This window comes from Lissotriton helveticus, chromosome 4_1 (genome assembly GCF_964261635.1).
Source record: "Lissotriton helveticus chromosome 4_1, aLisHel1.1, whole genome shotgun sequence".
Taxonomy (NCBI): domain Eukaryota; kingdom Metazoa; phylum Chordata; class Amphibia; order Caudata; family Salamandridae; genus Lissotriton; species Lissotriton helveticus.
Genome location: NC_136063.1, coordinates 868,902,451 through 868,921,498, shown reverse-complemented (window position 1 = coordinate 868,921,498; position 19,048 = coordinate 868,902,451). Strand labels below are relative to the sequence as shown.

Here is a 19,048-nt window from a genome sequence, read left to right as displayed (position 1 = left end):
ATGAGTTATCCCAGGGCCATTTTGGCCCTGATGCTCATTTAACAGAAATTAAATATCAACAGGAAGCACTTATATTTATAAACATAGCAGGTGCCCCAGCTGAAGTTCAACTTCTGTAAAGGACACATGATTCTAACTCCGGGTTTGGTGAAGGCAAAGCAAGAGTTTTTCATACCAACTCCATATTGAAAGACAGAAATGCTTCTGAGGTGAATGCATCATTGAGCTATTGGAGCACAATCTGTAGTGAGGATGTATGACGTTACAACGCATACTTTTACATCGCATGCCTTTACAACGCGGTTTTTACATCGCATACCATTACAACGCATAGTGCTTTTAGGCGATGGATAGTGATTTATTTAATTTACTATTCCAACTCCAGTCCCCGTGGATAGTAGGGAAGGTGTTGGATAGTATATTAAATACATTCCCTATCCTAGAGCGCCCCCCAGCGCTATGCGTTGTAATGGTTTGCATTGTAAAAGTTGCGTCGTAATGGTAGTGCGCTGTAAAAGTTTCGTTGTAAAGGATGTTTCCCTGTAGTGACCTTGACGAGTGGGTACTTTCTTGTCCTTGCCTGGTGAAAGAAGAGTCCATGGTACTCTCTTTAAATTGTTGCAAGTATTCAAATGGGCATATCACTTGGAAGCTTTGCCATTTTGCCCTGCCCACCTTAGTAGTATGCCTATGAATATGATGACATCTCCACCAAACAGAGACGCACTAGCCTCATATAGTTAAGAAGAGAGACCCTTGTTTGGTGAAGATTTACTTATTTGTAGTCTTGTTGTCTTCTCTATAGGAGAATTTATGTTATGACATATTTCTGGATAAAAACGCACCAGGAACAATCACATTGCCAAAATGCACACAAGATCACGGTTGACATTACCTCATGCTCCTTTACGCAGCTATAGTGTAGAATATGTTCTGGACATTTACCAAATGAGGTAGCACTTAGTAATAAACCAGTAGAAAGTCCACCACTTTGGTAGATATTTTGTGCAAGACTGGAGTCTTGTTGGATTAAGTTGCAGGTATAGCTACTTTGTGGCCAAGTCACTCACACAGCTACTGACACATCCACACAGACACTTAGAGACCCACTCACACACTCAGGTACTCACACACCCACTGACAGACCCAGACACTGATACACTCACTCACAGACCCACTCAGACACTCACACATCCACTCATAGATCTACTCAAACACTCTCACACACACTCATAAACTCTCTCAGACACTCATGCCCCCACTCACAAATACATTCAGACACTCACATCCACTTAACAATCCACTAATGCACTCATGCACCCACTTACAGAGCCACTGGGAGACTCATGTACTCACTCACAGACCCACTCAAACAATTATGCACTTGCTCACAGACTGACTCATACACTCATGGAGGTAGTCACAAACCCACTCAGATATTCTGACACACACTCACAGACCCACTCAGACACTAATGCACCCACACCAACACCTACTCAGACATTCATGCACCTACTTTCAACCTCAATCCGACATTCATCCACCAGTGAGACACTTATGCTGCCACTCCCAGGCCCACTCACACACCCACTGACAGACCCAATCAGACACTTGCACATTGACTCACAGACCTACTGAGGCACTCATGCACTCACTTACACACTCACTCTCAAAGATTACAGGTTGCAGTTAGGAAGTAACATTTAAAAAAGACCTTGGAAATGGACTTAAAAAAACAAAGATTACATGGGCGAAATAGCTAGGACATAACATTTTTGAAAAAACATGGAAATTTGCTTAAAAAAACAAAGGTTACAGGGACGCTATAGTTAGTCACGTGAGATTTATCACTTATAAACCTCTATCAGCTACTGCGACAAAATTGTGACTGTCTTCCAGTTTTATGTGGCTTGTGCTTTTACTTGCATACGTTTATGCAGTCAAAATGTGTACAACCTATGTCTAAGGAGCCCTCTTTTAATTGCCCAATAGCTTACAATTGTTTGCTGGGATAAGAAATCAAAGAGGGAAGCATTAGCAGTAAAAACAAGCATTTACAATGCAACTGTTTCGCCTTTGTAAAAGTTAGAGCTATTGGCATTGTAAATGACAATTTTTTTTATTTATGTGTTGGTTTTGAAAACAGATAAATAAATGGCATTGCCATTAACAATGCCAGTAGCTTAATCTCTCGCAAACAGTAAAAATGACTAATGCATTGGAGGGTGGCTGATGATGAATGGACGGGTGGAGGGTAGTGGATGAATGTGAGTGGGTTGGTATGATGAGTCGGTGGATGGATTGGATGGAGGATGGATGACATGGACAGATGAATGGGTGTATGGATGGGTGGATTGATGCAGTAGTGGACGGACTGTTCAGAGCAAACTGTACGTTCTACTACGTTTCCTGGGTGTTTTAATACGATATTGCAATGCTGCTGTGGTCGTGTCATTCATTCTAAAAGCGAACACTGCAACGTCCGTTAATAATGGACTTTATGTACAGATATCTTACGTATATCGTGTGGGACGTCGGAAAAGGGTCATTTCCGGTCCCATTGTAGTTTCCATTTGTAATCAACAGCCGTGGGCACTCACCTGTAAAAAGAGGCAGAGCTGCGCGCGCCGGCATGTGTCAGGGCACGGCGGGCGCGTGGCTGCACGTGGAGTGTCAATAAGCTGCCTCCTTGAGAGTTCAAGAATTCAACACACACAAGCACATGAAGGGGAAAAATGGATGCGTGTGCCCCCCCCCTTGATATTAAACATGCTTAACCGCATTTAAGAGGCAATGTACGTATATAAGAGCAGACCACCCCTTATTGCGGAATTATAAAATGCCTAAGAACCTCAGTGGTTTCCAGTAATGAAGTGGATGTAGCCGTGTCACGCTGAGAGCCCTGCAGTTTACTGCGCACAGGGTTGTAAAAGTGAACGCTGCAAACATTCCATGTTACCTTTGACATCGGTCATATTCTCAAAATTAAACCGCCTGAAATTGGATCGCGCTATTTCATTTATTTCACGTTTCTTTACTGGCACGTAGCGCTTCTTGTCTCCGCGTGGCAGTGTTTTGGCACTAGTCCTGATAAACTGAAGCGGATAAATCATTAATCAGCGTGTGCATGCTTCAGGTGGATTAAATGCTTGCTCTGCTGTTGGTTGTGTCAGTGTTTGCTGGCTTGCGTGTCTGGCTCCCTCCCTGGTGCTCCCCTAGTACAGTGACAGTGTGTGCTCTTGCACTGGTGAAGCTGTGCACAATACCCCAACACTCTGGGGGGTTGGGGGCAGGTCTGGCATGCTGTCCCATTTGTGGGCTGTGAATTGAGTCTGGTGTCGGCCGCAGCTCCCGTGGGGGCTTTGGTAATTTGCCCTGGTCGCTGCTGGCTGATGATGCGCTGGGTCGGTGGTCCCGCACAGCCCTCCCTCTCGATAGCTGACAAATGGTGCGAGGGTGACACGGTGCATCAGCGGGTTCCAGCTGAGCAGGGCCGTCGCGCTCCCCGCAAAGGATTTCAACCTCTCCATCCCTAATGCGACGTCCTCGCTTAATAACAAGATTGCGAGGACTCGGCGCTAAGAAGCGTCTGAAAGGCTACATTTTGTAGAACATAAGCAGGCAGGGTGTCGAGCATTCACGGAGTGTGTCCACGGTCTCACATGGAGCACAGCACACACAGCACTTGTGCATGCGCAGCAGGGGACTGTGTAGGAACATGCACAGCGTGCATAGAGAGAGATCACACCGATTATAGAGACAGCACGCACGGAGGGTGCAAACAACACACTGAGATCACCCTATATACTACTAGGGACACACATGCAGTGTGTCTGCGGATAACTCAGTACAAAACATCAGGCTTGTGGTATGCAGACAGAGCAGACGGTGCACACACACACACACACACAGGAGGCTGCACGTACGACAATCGCAGAAGGCGCACGCACACAGCGTGCATAAGGTATACCTACATAACACATGAAGGAGTGAATGCACACAAACTGCGCCAACAACAGTAAATGCATTCCTTTAGAGAACACACACATGACGCACGCCTGCATGCACAGCGGGCATAGTCGCAAGTAGGCACGCATGCAGTCTGCGAGTACAGCAGGCACATGCACCGGGCGAATACGGCAGACGCATGCACACAGCAGAAGGCAGCATGCACATATAAAGATACGAGTGGAGCGCACACATGCACAGAGCGGGCTCACCACTGACGCGGCGCTCGTGCAGGATGGATGCAGACAGACCATGCACATTAGTAATAGTATGCGTAGTACACAAACAACTACACGCGCTCCGCACACAGGCGGCCTTGCTGCCGCAAACACAACCACGCACGCACGCACGGCCGCGGCTGTTGGGACACTAAAGGTGACCCCCTCAGCCCGAGACATCCGCTCCAGCTCACCCACACCCCGAAGCACAGCGCCCGCTCGGCGGCACACAGCAGTCTCCGGTCTCTGCTCCGGTGCCCGGGCTGTGCCTCTCCCCAGGGTCTGCTCGCGCTCCTCCACAGAGCCCTGCCTGTCACTGGCCGTCGAGCTGCATCCTTGGCGCACAGGGTGACAGTAGGGCAATGACTGCACTCATACAACAAGTCAGGTCCCGGGCCGGCCAGCCAAACACAGGGCGGCCCGGGAAATGGCGTCACGGGGGGTGTCCCGGGCCGGCAGCCAACCACAGCGCGGCCCGGGACAAAGACGCGGGGCTTAAAAAAGCCCAAGAAACGCCCCCGAATCGCGTTTTCCCCGAGAAAGTGCGATTGACAGCCTCTGTCTCCCAATGGCTAGCCTCCATTTATGGAGCTAGCCAATGAGAGGCAGAGGCGGGTCATCGATCACATATACATCTCAAGAGGTTTTGCTAGCGCATGCGTACTTCGTACGCATTGGCTAGGCAAAACCTAATAAAAAGAGCGAATGAATAAAGGAGTCAAAATGGCACTCTAGCTCACTCACCCTTTAAGGAAAATAGGTTTCAGCTGTCTGTGGTTCTGTGTCACAAGATTCCCTAAATAGCAGAGGTTTGAGGGGTTCTGCTGCTCTGCTGCTTCCTGGCTCAGACAGGCTAAGATGGACCTGCTCTTGGAATGATCTTTTGCCTAGGATTGTGCACAAGAGCGTCACACCCTGCAGGTCTCCTTGTGCTTAAGAGCATTGCAGTGCATTTGGAGCCCCTGATCCTGTGCTCAGGTAAGAGTGTGCGTGGCAAATAGATGAATATGCTACTGTGTGCAGCAAACAGGATTGTCATTTAGGTTATAGAGCAATCACATTCTAGTTTAGAGCTGTGTTTTGACTCTCACAGAAAAAAATTCTTACTGCAAAATACAGTTGGTAGAGTGACACAGTTTAACTCACAGAAAATCATGTGATGCACATGCAACATAGCCAAAATAACAACGTAGTCATAAAATAAGAAAGGGAATATATTGAGAGAATAATCACAAAAGTTAATAAAATCAAAAGAATTATTTAAAAAAACAACATTCCAGAAGAAGGCACTATAAAAAAATTTAAATGAAATGTATGCCCCGGGCTTCAAACACAATCTAGGCATTTTTCATGGATTACACATTATGGAGTGTGATGCATTACTATTGGTAGTTTGCCCCTTCACCTAATGATCAGGAAAAATGTTGAAGTTTCAAAACCTCTAGGAGGACACAGCTGAATGATATAGTTGGGAATGGCTCCACAAAGTTTGGTACAAATTTTTAACAGCCCCTCTACAACCGCAAAATTCGCAGTCAAAAAGTGCCTAATCGGACAAAAGGTAGCCAAGCATATAACATTTCTTTGGGAAGGAAATGTTGACTCGCTGTCTCAGCTATCCAAGGATGAACTTTATTTTTTTTAATTCACAGCTTTGATTGAGCAAATCACGGGGTGTGTGACGAGAAAATTTGGATTTCGAATGTACTAAACCTATTTATTGATTTGGTACCATATTACTGAGTCACTAAATGGGTTTAGGAAATCATAAGGAATTGCTTTTTTCAAGGGGCATGTTTAACGTGTTCCTCCCAAACAGCAATTCCTTATGGCATGTGTTACCTTTTTGCAACCAAAATGTGCTCACAACACATTAATATTTTGCCGAAACCTCAAAACAGGTGGTAGCACTTTCGGAAATGTGAAGGGGTCCATAGATGATTGCTTCTCCTTTGTGAATGGTCTAACACATTTTCAGGAGCAGTCGGTGGTACATGGGACCACTGCCTATTCCTTAAAATAATTTTACAACGTTTTCTTCTTTTTTAAGCACATCCTGTTTGCTTTAAGGAAAATTAGGCTGCATTTAAAAAAAAAGATTGCTTTATTTTAAAGCAATCTCAGACATGGTGTTCTGCTGATGACAGCAATAGTGGATCACCAGCTGCTTTTTTGGTGGGTTATGAAATTCTAAGCAATAAATAATGATGCCTTTAAACTCTGTATTTCTCTCGTCACAATTTCCTAGAGGTCGAATGTCACACTATGCCTTCTGCTGCTTCCTGTTTTAACGCTGGAATTGTTGTTTACAAACGTCTACCCCATTACAGTCAGAGAAAGAAAAGTAATGTGAATTATGTGACAATTTGTCTGGGGTACACGAAGTTTGAAAGAAAATGCTTTATGATATCACGTTTTTGAAATGCACAACAAAATGTAAATACCTGTAAATTAACTGCATACACTCAACAGGTTGAAAAGCAAAAACAAAGCACATATTTTTGAAATTCTGAAGAGTGATGGAAACATAGATTTTAATAGGCGTAGAATAAATCAAGGCACTTTACTTAGTGATGCACAAATAATAAATATTCACTGAAACCCAATTTCCACACATTATCATTTGTGTGCTAAATAGTTTTATCGGTAACATTGTATGTCTGTACAAATTTAGTGACCATGTCAATGGAAATATGATGCAAATGACAATGGGCTACCACATGATGCTTTAGTTATGTTAAAAAATTGCCCATCTGTTGCCTATAAAGATAGGTAGGTTGAGAAAGCTTGCAATACTAAATAGTGGCCACCCCTGGGCATGTGCTCATGCTCCCCCAACCCTGGGGCAGAGGTGGAGGTTAGGGGTATTCACCTCAATCCGCCCTCCCAGGGGGGACAAAAAGCCCACTAGACACCAGGGATTTCCAAATAGTGCCAAACACACAAAAGGAGGGGCGGCCTAGCCTGGCATCGAGCCATACCTCCTCCCCAGAAGAGGCAATACTGTATTTCTGCTGCCCAAGTGGCAGATAGGAATTTTGTCCCAATTTGGAAGATTGCCCCAAATCTGCCCCCTGGGGGTGTGGGATGCCCACTAGTCACTAGGGACATTGCATTTGGGGTAAGAGGAAGGGGCATTAGCTTTGTACTTTGGCACTGGCCACACACCTATTAAAAAAGGGGCAACTCAGTCTTCCTCCTCCCTCTAGGGCAGGCAGGGAGTTTGTCCCTAATTGTACCCTGTGAGGGGCAAAACATCCAGTACACATCAGGGAAATAAAAGTACTGGCAAAAAATCAAAAGGAGGGGGCTGTCTAACCTGGCATCGAGACATACGCCCACCCAGAAGGGGAAATAGTGTCTTTCTGCCCCACTGAGGACAGGTAAGAAGTTAGTCTCAAATAGGGAGGTTGTCACAAATCTATCCCTGGGGAAGGGAGTCCATTGGACACCAGGGATTTTGCATTTGGGGCAAAGGAAAGGGCATGGGTGTGGCACTCTAGCATTTGCCACACCCCACCACAAAAAGGACAAACAAGTCTTCTTGTCAGGCTGTGGGTTTTCCCCTAATGTGCAGTGTGGGGAGCAGAAAGTCTCCTAGACACCAGGTAATTCCAAATGGTAGCAAAACAAACAGAAGGAGGGGGTGGCACACCCTGTCAATGAGTAATACCTCTGCCCCAGTATGGGCAATAGTGTCTTTCTACCACTGTGGGGGCAGATACGTGGCTTGTCCCAATTGGGAAGATTGCCCTAAATCTGCCCCTTGGATGGGTAGAAAGCACACTAACCACTAAGGGGCAAATTTATGAGCCCCTCTGCATCACTCTTTTCACTGAGCAACATGGTGCAAGAGACCAACACAAATCTAAAATGAAATGTATGAAGCCACACAAAGCCACCTTCATAAATCAGCAAATGACTGCGTCGCATTAGATTGAGCCAGGGAGCACATATTTTTGGGCGTTGCTTGGGTGTTCCCATGCAACATCCATGAATTTCGATGCCTTCCCAGATTTACAAGAACTTGTAAACCTGGGAATGCACCCAAAAGCTACTCCTCACCAAGAGAGGCTTAACAATATTTCTCTTTGGTTTTTCCAATTTTGATGTGTGCTGCATTGTGCATCACACATAGAAAGAGGAAAAGGCCTCTCAGGATTATTTTTTGGAGGAAAGTACCCCTTCCTGCACAAAAGCAATCCTGCATGCAACTCAAGCACCCATGTACTATGGTACAAGGGTACCTACATTGGCACTAGGCTGCCAGAATGGAGCCAGGACAAGGGATAAGGACTGGAATGCACTGTATTGGATAAACACAGTACATTCCTGCCCTTTCCCTGTGAAGCAGGGCATTGCAGCAAAGTGACTTGCTGCTCTGCCCTGTGCCACAAAACACATGGCCCAGGGATTTCGCATTTGGGGCAATGGAAAGGGGTGCAGGCTTGCCCTCTGACATTAAGCATTACTCCCAACACAAAGGGGACAACCAGCATGTTGGCTTCCCCTGAAGGCAGAGAGGCAATTTGGCCCCAATTTGCCCCCGGGGAGCAGAAAGCTCACTTGATGACAGGACTATGTATTTTAATAAAATAATGGTTTGGGTTTTGCCCATCCTGACATCAGACCCCACCCCACCCCTAAAGCCTCAACCTTATTTCTGCTCCCCTGCGGAGCAAAACGTCCCATCTCAATGGCCAGCAAGAGGACATTAGATTGTTTTGGGTGTTGTTTGTACACATGGACCAGGAGAGTATGGCTGAATCCCAATATCGTCCCACTTGCCTGTGTGAATGGCTGCACGTTTTGGGCTTGGGTATGCCACCTATTGGAGAAAACTACCAGACCAAGACATTTCGATAAACTAAACATCGAGGCTATTCCAGTGTTTAGACAATGCATGGATCCCATAATGTTTTCTAGGCGAAAAGTACTGCATACCTCAGACTCTGTCTAAAATCATACATTTTTCATGCATTTCTGTGATGTAAATTTCTGTAATACACAGGGATCCCCAAAATTCCTACTCCTCAGCATTTTCCCCTCTTGTTCCGATAAAAACACAACCCTTCTTGTATGGACGGGACTAGCGTCCACAACAGGAAAACCCCCAAAGCATAATGAGGAAAAATCAACATAGTCTGACAAAAAATTAACCTAATTTGCCAATGGGGATAGCTATGTTAACTGGGAATAATCTTAGCTGCCACCTAAAGCAACCCTACCAAACCAATACATTTCAGAATACTCAACACCAAGGTGATTCCAGGGTAGTGTGCCTCATGTGGACCCAGTGATGTTTTCTTCCCCCATGCAATGCAAACCTAAAACTTTGCCTAAAGTGACATATTTGCCTCCCATTTATTTGATGTAATCTTTCTGAATCCACAGAATTCTTATCATGCAGCATTCCCCCACTTTGCCCAATAAAAATGGTACCTACTTGTGTAGCTGCGCCTAATGACCGCAACAGGAATGGGTCAAACCAGGGTCAATCGAAGCCTCACAGGTGAAGTCTCATTGACCTTGATTGTATTGGTTCCTGTTGCAGGCACTAGGCCCAACCACACAAGTGGGGCAGCGTTTTTTATTGGGACGAGTGGGGGAACACTGAATGGTATGAATAATAGGGATCCCTCCTGATTCCAAAACTTTCCATCACAGAATTGGAAGGAAAATGCTTAATTTTAGCCAAAGTTTGAAGTTTGTATGGCATTGTAGTTAAGAAGACCTTGTGGGATTCATGCACGGCACAGCACCATGGAATCCCTTGGGTGTCTAGTTTTCATAGATGTCTGTAGTTAGTAGGTTTCCATGGGTGGCAACCCATCATGGCCCTCTATCCATGATCTGTCCATGTAGAGCTTTAGGGCCTTTTGTGTGGCGGTCTCTTGGCCCACCCACACAAGTGGGATACCATTGATATCAAGAGAAATGTTCGAACTCCGGGTGGTATAGAATTCGTGGATCTCCACAGATTCTGGAACATTCTTGCATCAAAATTTGAGGAATTAATAGTGTTTTTAGTCAAAGTTTGAGGTTTGCAAGGGCTTCAGATGAGTACACCTCAGAAAAACCATGCAAGTCAACAAACCCTGGATTTACATACGTGTCTAGCTTTCAAAAATGTGTAGGAATGCTAGGTTTCCATTGATGCCGGATGAGCTAGGATGCAAAATCCACAGCTAGGCACATTGCAAAAAAGGGTCCATTTTGAGTGGAAAAATGTGATGTCTCCACATTGCTTTTTGTGTCCTTTCCTGTCGTAGGCACTAGGCCTACCCACGCAAGTAAGGTACCATTTTAAGTAAGAGACTTTGTGTAATGCTCGGCGGTAGGAAATGTGTGGCTCCCCACAGATTCCAGACATTTTCCTCACAGAAATGTGGGGGAAATGTGTTGTTTTAGTCAAAGTTTGCAAGAACACCTGGCTAGGACAACCTCGGAAGAGCCATGCAAGTCATGCCACCCTGGATTCCTTTCCCCCGAGGTGTTTCAGTTTTTAAAAATGTACACATCTTAGAAAAATGCCCAAACTGTTGTAAAAATTGTTTTTTTGATTCAGCTCTGACATGTTCCTGAAATCTGGGATGATGGTCACTTTAGCACTGCAAAAAGTTCTGTTGATGTCATTTTTGGGACAGAACAGACACTTTTTGCAGAGCCCCTTTTTCCTATTTTTCCCAAAAAAACTCAAATTTTAGCTATGTTTTGGTCATTTTCTCAGACCTATGCAGGGTAATATACAAACCATGGGTACCATTAAAATGCCCAGCGATGTAGGAAAAAGAACTTGTATTTGACATGGACACCTACAGTGGAAAAAAAGGATGGATTCTTAAGCTCAAACTACCCCAAATTGCTTGCACTGGGGAAAGGGGAAGCCTCAGAAGTTAAAGGGTTAAAATAAAACCCCTTAGAAACTAATGTTGAATTAAGTAAACTTGCTTTAACACGTTAAAATGACATGTAATTTAATATTAACAAATAATAAATACATGAAACATAATTATTGGTTTATTATAAAAATGTTAAAAACTTTTTAAATTTCCAAATAAATTCAACTTTATTTTTTTAAATATATAATTACATTAATGAAAATTCATTCTCTCCATAACAATGAATATTTTTAATACATAATAAATGTAAATGTTATAATTCAGGTTTTTTTATTTAAATATTGACAAAAATTTCAACTCATTTTACTATATTCTAAATGAGTAATACTTTAATTCAAAATAAAGTTATAATACTGCAGATTTGAGTAATTTATTCACCATTTAAAATAAATATTTTAAATTAGTTTGTATTAAGATTTACTTTACAAATATGTTCAATGTTTGTATTAAGCTTTAAACTTTTGAACTTTTCCCTGTACTTTACGATAGGGAGATCTTCACCCCGGTAACAGACATCTTCACCAACATTTGAAAATTTACAAATAGTAACTTTCCTCTTGTCAATTAGGCTCCGCCTCCTTAAGTCAGGATGTGTAGACACGCAAGTCAACACTTTTGAGCAAATATATACACGTAAATGATGAATAGCCTGAAGTAGTAAATTTACTACAAAATGTGAGTAATGTATACGTTTAGATTCATTTACAAGTAAATTTACCTTTGGGAATAGCGTCCAATGTGTTCTGTAGTAGGATTGTAGCACTTTATAAAACATAATGAAACACAAGCATGGGCACAGTCAATAGGTCACACTTTTTCAAGCAAGCTCTGCCAAAGCTAAACGATGCTTGTTCTAACTAAAAAGGCAAGCAAGTTATCAGTTTTTCGAATATGAAATCACATTGCATCTTCAAATGTAGCATTTACATGCCCTTGGAGATTTCAAAATATTCAATCAGCTCTTTCTGCTCCATAGTTCTGGCGGAAATTTAAATTACACCTGCGTAATTTGTGTAATTTCGGGTATTTAATGTTATGCTTGTTACTTGAAATTCCCTAAATTATGCCAATATATGACTATGCAAGATTATATGGCATTTGCTGAGCAATGTACTGTGAATGCCGAATTTGCAGTAAACATTTGCACAGTGAACACTCAGGAAGAACAGAACTCAAGTGGCTATTGGTCTCAGTGCTTTTCTTTAAATGCATCCAAAATGTGATGAGTGGATTCATTTGCACTAAAGTACAGTGCGAAAAGATGGATTTGCATTTTGCATATTTTTGCATACCTCAAATTATTTTGTAGGCTTCACGGTTGTCACTAGAGCTCCCTCCAATCAGACAGAACTAAGTCCTTGCTTTAGCAGGATGTAGTATCTTAGGTTGCTGCTGGACCAGAGGGAGACAGCCTCCAGCAGAATGCAATGAAATAGATTGTTACAATAGGTCTACAGATTCAGACATAATTCCATTATTTTACAATCAAATGTACATTAGTTTGGTATTAGGATCTTTGGAATCAGACTCGGATCCTCTCAGTAGCAGAATTAAATACTCTATGTATTACTACAGGTCCTTCAAGTCAAGCATACGTTATTGGCGTTATCAGGCTTCAGTACCTTAAGTAGTAACTTAAGATCACCACTGTCGCTTCAATCTCAGGTAACTAGAGAATTAAGTCTAGCGTAAATGCCCTTGACTGTTTTTAGTAAAGTAAAAAAACACAGTGGCAAAAATTCCCCATACAGAGTGCACACCTTCAACCCAAACTTGCATATTCACCTTCTCATGTCTACCTATTTTTCTTTGTTTTCTATATCCTTACTAAATATAATAATACTGGGATATGATGGAAATTGTCATTATCAAGGCTCTAAGTGCAACTCCTGTATGTCCTGAATGGTGTCACTCTAACATTTGTAGGTAATAGCACACACGTACACATAAAATGAAAAGTGATCTCTATCTAAAATAACAACTTTTTCCAGTTGTGTTCTTATCCTATGTGGTCAAAGGGAGATACTAATGCATAGAGCCACAAAATAGATGAGGAACAATGAAATGGGAAATTTAAATCTGCAGTTCCAGTAAGCAGATTGAAAGCTACTGATGTCTCATGTGTTCTTGTGAAAGCATTAACAATGAAAGTAAATACATGGAAATGTTCAGAGTGCAAAATTAAAGCGTAGATTTGGAGCAAGGAAAATACCAGGTGAGGGAAAATGAAATCAAGGACCAAATTAGATGGAAGACAAAGATGTTAACATGTGAGATCACAGGGAATGGGAGCCAGGAAGAGGGGTAGGCAGGGGGGAGGATGAATTAAACTGTGGGAGAGAAAGTGAAACTATAGAGTGGGAAAGTCAAGAAGGCAGGAGGTGCAGGGAAACTGAAAAGAGTTGGCAACTGAGAAAGTGAAAGAGCAGAAGACAGGGAGAAAGCAAAGTGGAGAGTAATGGGAAAGTGAGAGCGCCAAGTGAAATCTGAAAACACAGAAAGGAATTGAGCAGAGGTATGTAAGTCTAATTCTTGATGGCCTAGCACATAAACCTAATGGGAGCCTTAACTGGACAATGTACAATGCTATGGGCTTGATGTACAGTGCTTTGAAGCAATGGCAAGCCATTGAAAACTTAAGCTCCAATAGCTGATAGGGGCTGACCCAAAATCTACTCTCAGTAGTACTACTTATATATAATGTTTTTATATTTTAAGTAATGGTATTATGATGCTGCTCACACAGCTAAATCTGTAACAAGATCTAAAAAGAACAATGCAATACTTTGGGACCTATTCACAAGGGTAAACCTACATGAGTCATTCTGACCATTTAAATCTATTCTTATGAGTAACTTTACTACTTTGGGCTAGACACCATTTATGAGCATAAAGTTACTCAAAACTGATGAAATGCATATTTCCCCTTACTGAAAAAGGGGTTGAAGCTAGATTTACGACTGTAAAGATACTACAGCGACAAAGGAGCAGTGGTAAGTCCAGTAGCACACATGGCCAACCACTAATACTGCAACGCCCAGTCATAGAAATTACTGGAGGTAGGGACTTGGACTAGAACCTCATAAGAAATAATGTTACATTAAATGAAAATATATAAAATCCTTCAAAATATAAACTCCTTTAATGTAACATTAAAAAAATCTTGAAATAAAATCTAGTTTATTTGTTATAAAAATATAATTAAATTACCATTAATTATACATCATTTGTAAAAATTGTTAATGCATTACACAATGTATCATTTTAATTTTAGATGATTTCCTTTTAATTTAAAGGTCAGAAAATTATTTTAATCAGGGTAAATATACTACAAATAATTAAAAATAATTAAAGTTTAAAATTAAATTATGTTACTAATGCTGTAACATTTGTAATATTGTGGTCTACATTTAAAATAAATTTAAAATGAATTTACATTGATATTACCAAGAAAATATTTGTACAATTTCTTTGTCAATTTTAACAAATGTTTTAGTTTTCCCTCTGCTTTCCCTATACAGTTCTATGCCACTGGTTATTAAAAGTAGAACAAAATGAAAAAACCTTACAATATTATTAACTTCATTTCAATTTTAAAGTTCATTATTATAAATACATTACATTTAATTAAATAATGTTGCTGCAGTTTGCATTACCAAAAGACCTAAATTAAAACGTGTATTTTTAATTCTGTATTACTAATTATTTAAAGCTGTATAGAGAGTTGATTCACAGTAATTTAATTATGTTTTTGAAATACTGTTTCATTCATTTTTAAACTATACCTGATTATAATATGTTAAAATAGAATGGAAAAATATGATTTCATGTTAGATTTTTTTTAACATTACATTTAAATGATATTTGTAGTTATTTTAAATAATTCAACTACTCTCTATCTCTTTCGCAGTTAGCGCTAAAATGTACATCTACGCAGTTGGAGGCTCTGCAGCTGGGGTGGAGATCTCCACGCAGAAAATATAGGAAAAGTAAAGGCGTAACTGCCATAAGTAGTTTTCTGAACCTAATTTTGTAATACATTAGTAATACTATTGTGGTACTGCTAAGATTATGCAAATGCAGTCTATAACTAGACTATTAGTTTTCTACTGAAAACCAATACTGGAGTAAAGAAACAATCAAAGTGCTTCGATGTTGTGTAATTTGCAGTGTATACAATGCAAACATTCTACAATTTAAAATAAAGAGATAAGGACACCCGTGAGCCACTTTAGCATTAAACCAGCCCAGAACTGATCTAACTGTATGTCTCCAACATCTTCCAGAGAGAGGTCATTGTTTCTGTGCGTTCTGTAGTTTTTCTGTTTGTTTTGCGATGGCCTGCTGTGACAATTAATTCAAGTTCACGTGGTGCAACAAGAATTGTTACTTACTCTGAATAGGAAATGAAATGAAACTTTGTTTGTCATTTTTCTTGGATCATAGCAAAACAGATTGGACAATCAAGTTTTAGCTCATGCTTCTTGCTTTATTATTCGGATCATGGGAGTGCTTATTTTCTCTCTAGCAGTCTTGCCATAATTAAAGATTATTCTTTTCACTTGCTTCTTTTGAAAGGTTACAGTGATTTTTCAAATGTAGCACATTTAGCTTTGCATTAGTAAATATATTTGTCATGTTGAGTTGTTGCTTTTCGGCCAATGTCGCATTGATGAAAAACCTTCTTCGGATGGAGGATTTCAAATTTCAGTAATCCTATGTCTTTCTTTCAACAGGTATTCCATTGTGCGGAGCAGACATTCACAGAGAGTTTTCAGCATCGATGCCCTGAATGGAACAATCTCTGTTGCAAAACCTCTGGACAGGGAGATAGCTGCCTGGCACAATATAACAGTCAGAGCCACAGAAGCGAGTAAGTAGAGATTTAAGGAGCGCGCGCTCCACGTTGCCTGCACTTAGCGTAATTATCATTATAATGGCCTCTTCTTCAAAATGGAGGGCACCTGCAGCTCAATCAATAGTCTTCCGTTACTTCTTACATTAAGGCGCATTATTCCGAGAGGACTTCGGAGGGAGTTGGAGTTATGCAAGATCGAAGGTCGTGCACGTTTTTCATAAAATATGCCCTTATGTAATAGAAAAAAAAATATTATCGCCGGCTGGAGGAAGCAATGCTTTCAGGTTACCGTTAGACATGAATTGTTCTTAAAATACAGGGGATTGGGATAAGTGAGTCCCTGGCTGATTTAATATTTTAGTGCACAGCAGTGTAGCTACCAAAGTGACTCTGCTGCGTTTGTGCAAGGAAAGAATGCAGCGTAGCACCATATTTGTTGAAAATGTCCTGCTGCTGCTCACTTTGTTTGCATTGGTGCACAACAGGCTGCCTAGGGCCACACACAACCTTTTGGGGCATGGTGCAGAGGTGTGTGCGTTCTGTTAAGCAGAGGATTTATAATGGAAACATACCCTTCTAGTATGTAATCTTATCCCTAAAACCATTATTAAATTCTAAGAGGGTTATTTACAAGCCCTTTGCACCTCCGGTGCGTCACTTTTTTTGCTGCACCAGCGGCACAGTTTGCTGGCCCATAATTACAAGGCCACACAAAGCCACCCTGCGTGGCTTTTCATGGCTTTGTAAATACGGCCCTTTTCAAGCATCACTTTGCGTGAAAGGGATGTGCCATGGGTGCTGCTGTGGGTGTTCCCACACAAAACTATGATGTAAATCTGGGAATGAGGCAGTATCCATTTCTGATGCATTCCCAGATTTACAACATTTCATAAATGTGGGAATGTGTCAGAATCCATTTCGTAAACCTGGGAATGCGTCAAAATCCTATGCCTCCCAGGAGAAGCATAAGGAGGCGCAATGAGGAGAAATAAACACTCAATTATTGTTTCTGTGCAGGAAGGGACACAATCATCCCCGCAATGCAGGCACCCTTGCACTATGATACAAGGGTGACTGCATTGGTGCATGTCAGCCAATTGTGCACCAGCGCAGGGGTAAGCCCAGGAATGGGTCATATTGTTGTAAATATGACGCCTTCCGTTGCTTTTAAAACAACTCAGCCCAGCGCAGCATCATTGCTTGTGGTGCTGCTCTGCTTCATATTGTTGTAAATGAGGCTCTATATTCGTAAACCTTCCATGCATAGTATGTGAGCTGTGCAGTACAACACACAAGTATTCTGTGGAATGATTGGCAATATGAAAACATTTAGCATTTTTAGTTTTTTGGGTGCAAACCCCGGTCGGGCTATATTAGTAGGTCGGACTTTGAGTCAAAAACCATAGGTGCTTGTGCTGATCCGTCCGAGTTGCACCCAGGTAATACCACCTTAATGCACAGTGGCACAAAACGCTATTTACACTGAATAAAGACAAGCTTTGAAGTGCAAAATACCTTTTGCATTGGAAAGAATTAACCTTGCAAGAGTTTGCAAACTTTGTGTGTCTTTTCCCTAGCGTAAATCCATAGTAAATCTATCCCTGGTTTTTTGTCTAAAAAACTTTTTTATGTTGTACGTTTTTGGGAGAAATCCTAGCTTGAACCAAGTGCATAACTTTTTATTTGAATTAAACGAAATTCTCATATCTTTAGAATGGAATAGCAAATACATTTACAGTGAAATGGTGAACCATCAGTGTCTGAGAAAGGCATACATTCACTTTAAACTACAGTGCATGAAATTCTCCCCAAGGGAACTTAGGGCCTGATATAGAGTTTGGAGGGAAGGTACTACATCATAAGTGTGACAGATATTCTATTTGCCTTATTACAAGTTCATTAGGATAAAATGCATTTGCAATAAGGCAGACAGGATAGCCGTCGTCTTTGTGATGAAGTACCCATTTGCCAAACTCTAAATCAGACTCTTAATTTCTTTCATTACTTGAGGACAACAGGAAGTCTGTGGATTAATATATAGTGAAGGCTTAGGAACAGTAAGTGCTAGATTTCAAAATGTGTAAAAATGTGTTAGCCAAGCATATAAATAGACATTGTCCGTAAACCATAAGTAATCACTACCTTAATATGGCTAAACAACATTTATTTAGAAAAGTATTTTGATCAAAGATCACTTCATCAGGCTGTGTGTGTCTGAGACTTTGAAACTATTGTTCATAACTTATACACCAAGAACTTTAATTCTTTGCTTCCAAGCCCGTGCAACACTGCTCTCTGTCAGTTTTAAAGTTGAACTATTAAGGCAAAATGAAGGAAGTACATACATAGTTCCCATAGGTTGTGTCACAAAATCAAGGGTCGAAGCCCAATGCAAGAATGTCAGAGATTTACATACTAGTTTAGAATCTATGCAGCAGCAGAATCATCAACAACTAGAGATCTCCAAAAATTGTCCCTCCTTGTCTTCTCACAGTGACAAAGATTGGTAGAAAGCAAATTACCTTCCAATATCACAGAGATAAGAAAGATACTGTTTAAAACCAAGAGATGGTAAAATAGCAACAAGTGAAAAGCCTGATAGAATAAAGATAAATATCAAAATACAGGATTTACGGGGTTAAGAAATACAGGCGAGGTTCAAATATACCTTAAATTAGGGTTCAAATAGTCTTGTGGCTTGCATGCCCTAAGGGTGTCTATTATATAATGGAACTGTTCCAGAATTGTAGAGCACATGCTGACCACTGTTACACCAGCAAGAAACACAAAGACTGTCAAAGACTGTCCAGTGAGGTTGTGGCACTCAGAGGTACCTTGAAGACAGAAATAGGCAGGTTGGATCACACATTTAGGTACATTCTGCTGTTGATACCGTGCAAGATGATTGGATAGAGCCTTGCAGCTTCAAGAGTAACTATCCCACCTGTTACTTTTCCAGCCATCTCATTCTACCCTCAGTGACTCAGAGGTGGCAACTTAGAGTGCTAACACTTCTCATCACTCTATGTAAGGCTTGTGTCTTTGAGAGATAAGTGCTTGAT

General features: G+C 41.3%; 1 protein-coding gene across 1 annotated transcript in view; it reads left to right on the top strand.

Annotated features, from left to right (window-relative positions):
* The window catches only part of CDH19 (cadherin 19), a 1,180,733-nt gene that overhangs the window by 855,007 nt on the left and 306,678 nt on the right, over nt 1–19,048 (top strand). The window contains exon 8 of the mRNA XM_078687509.1: nt 15,865–16,001. Coding sequence (XP_078543635.1) covers nt 15,865–16,001 — 137 coding nt within the window. The remainder of the gene's footprint in view (nt 1–15,864; nt 16,002–19,048) is intronic.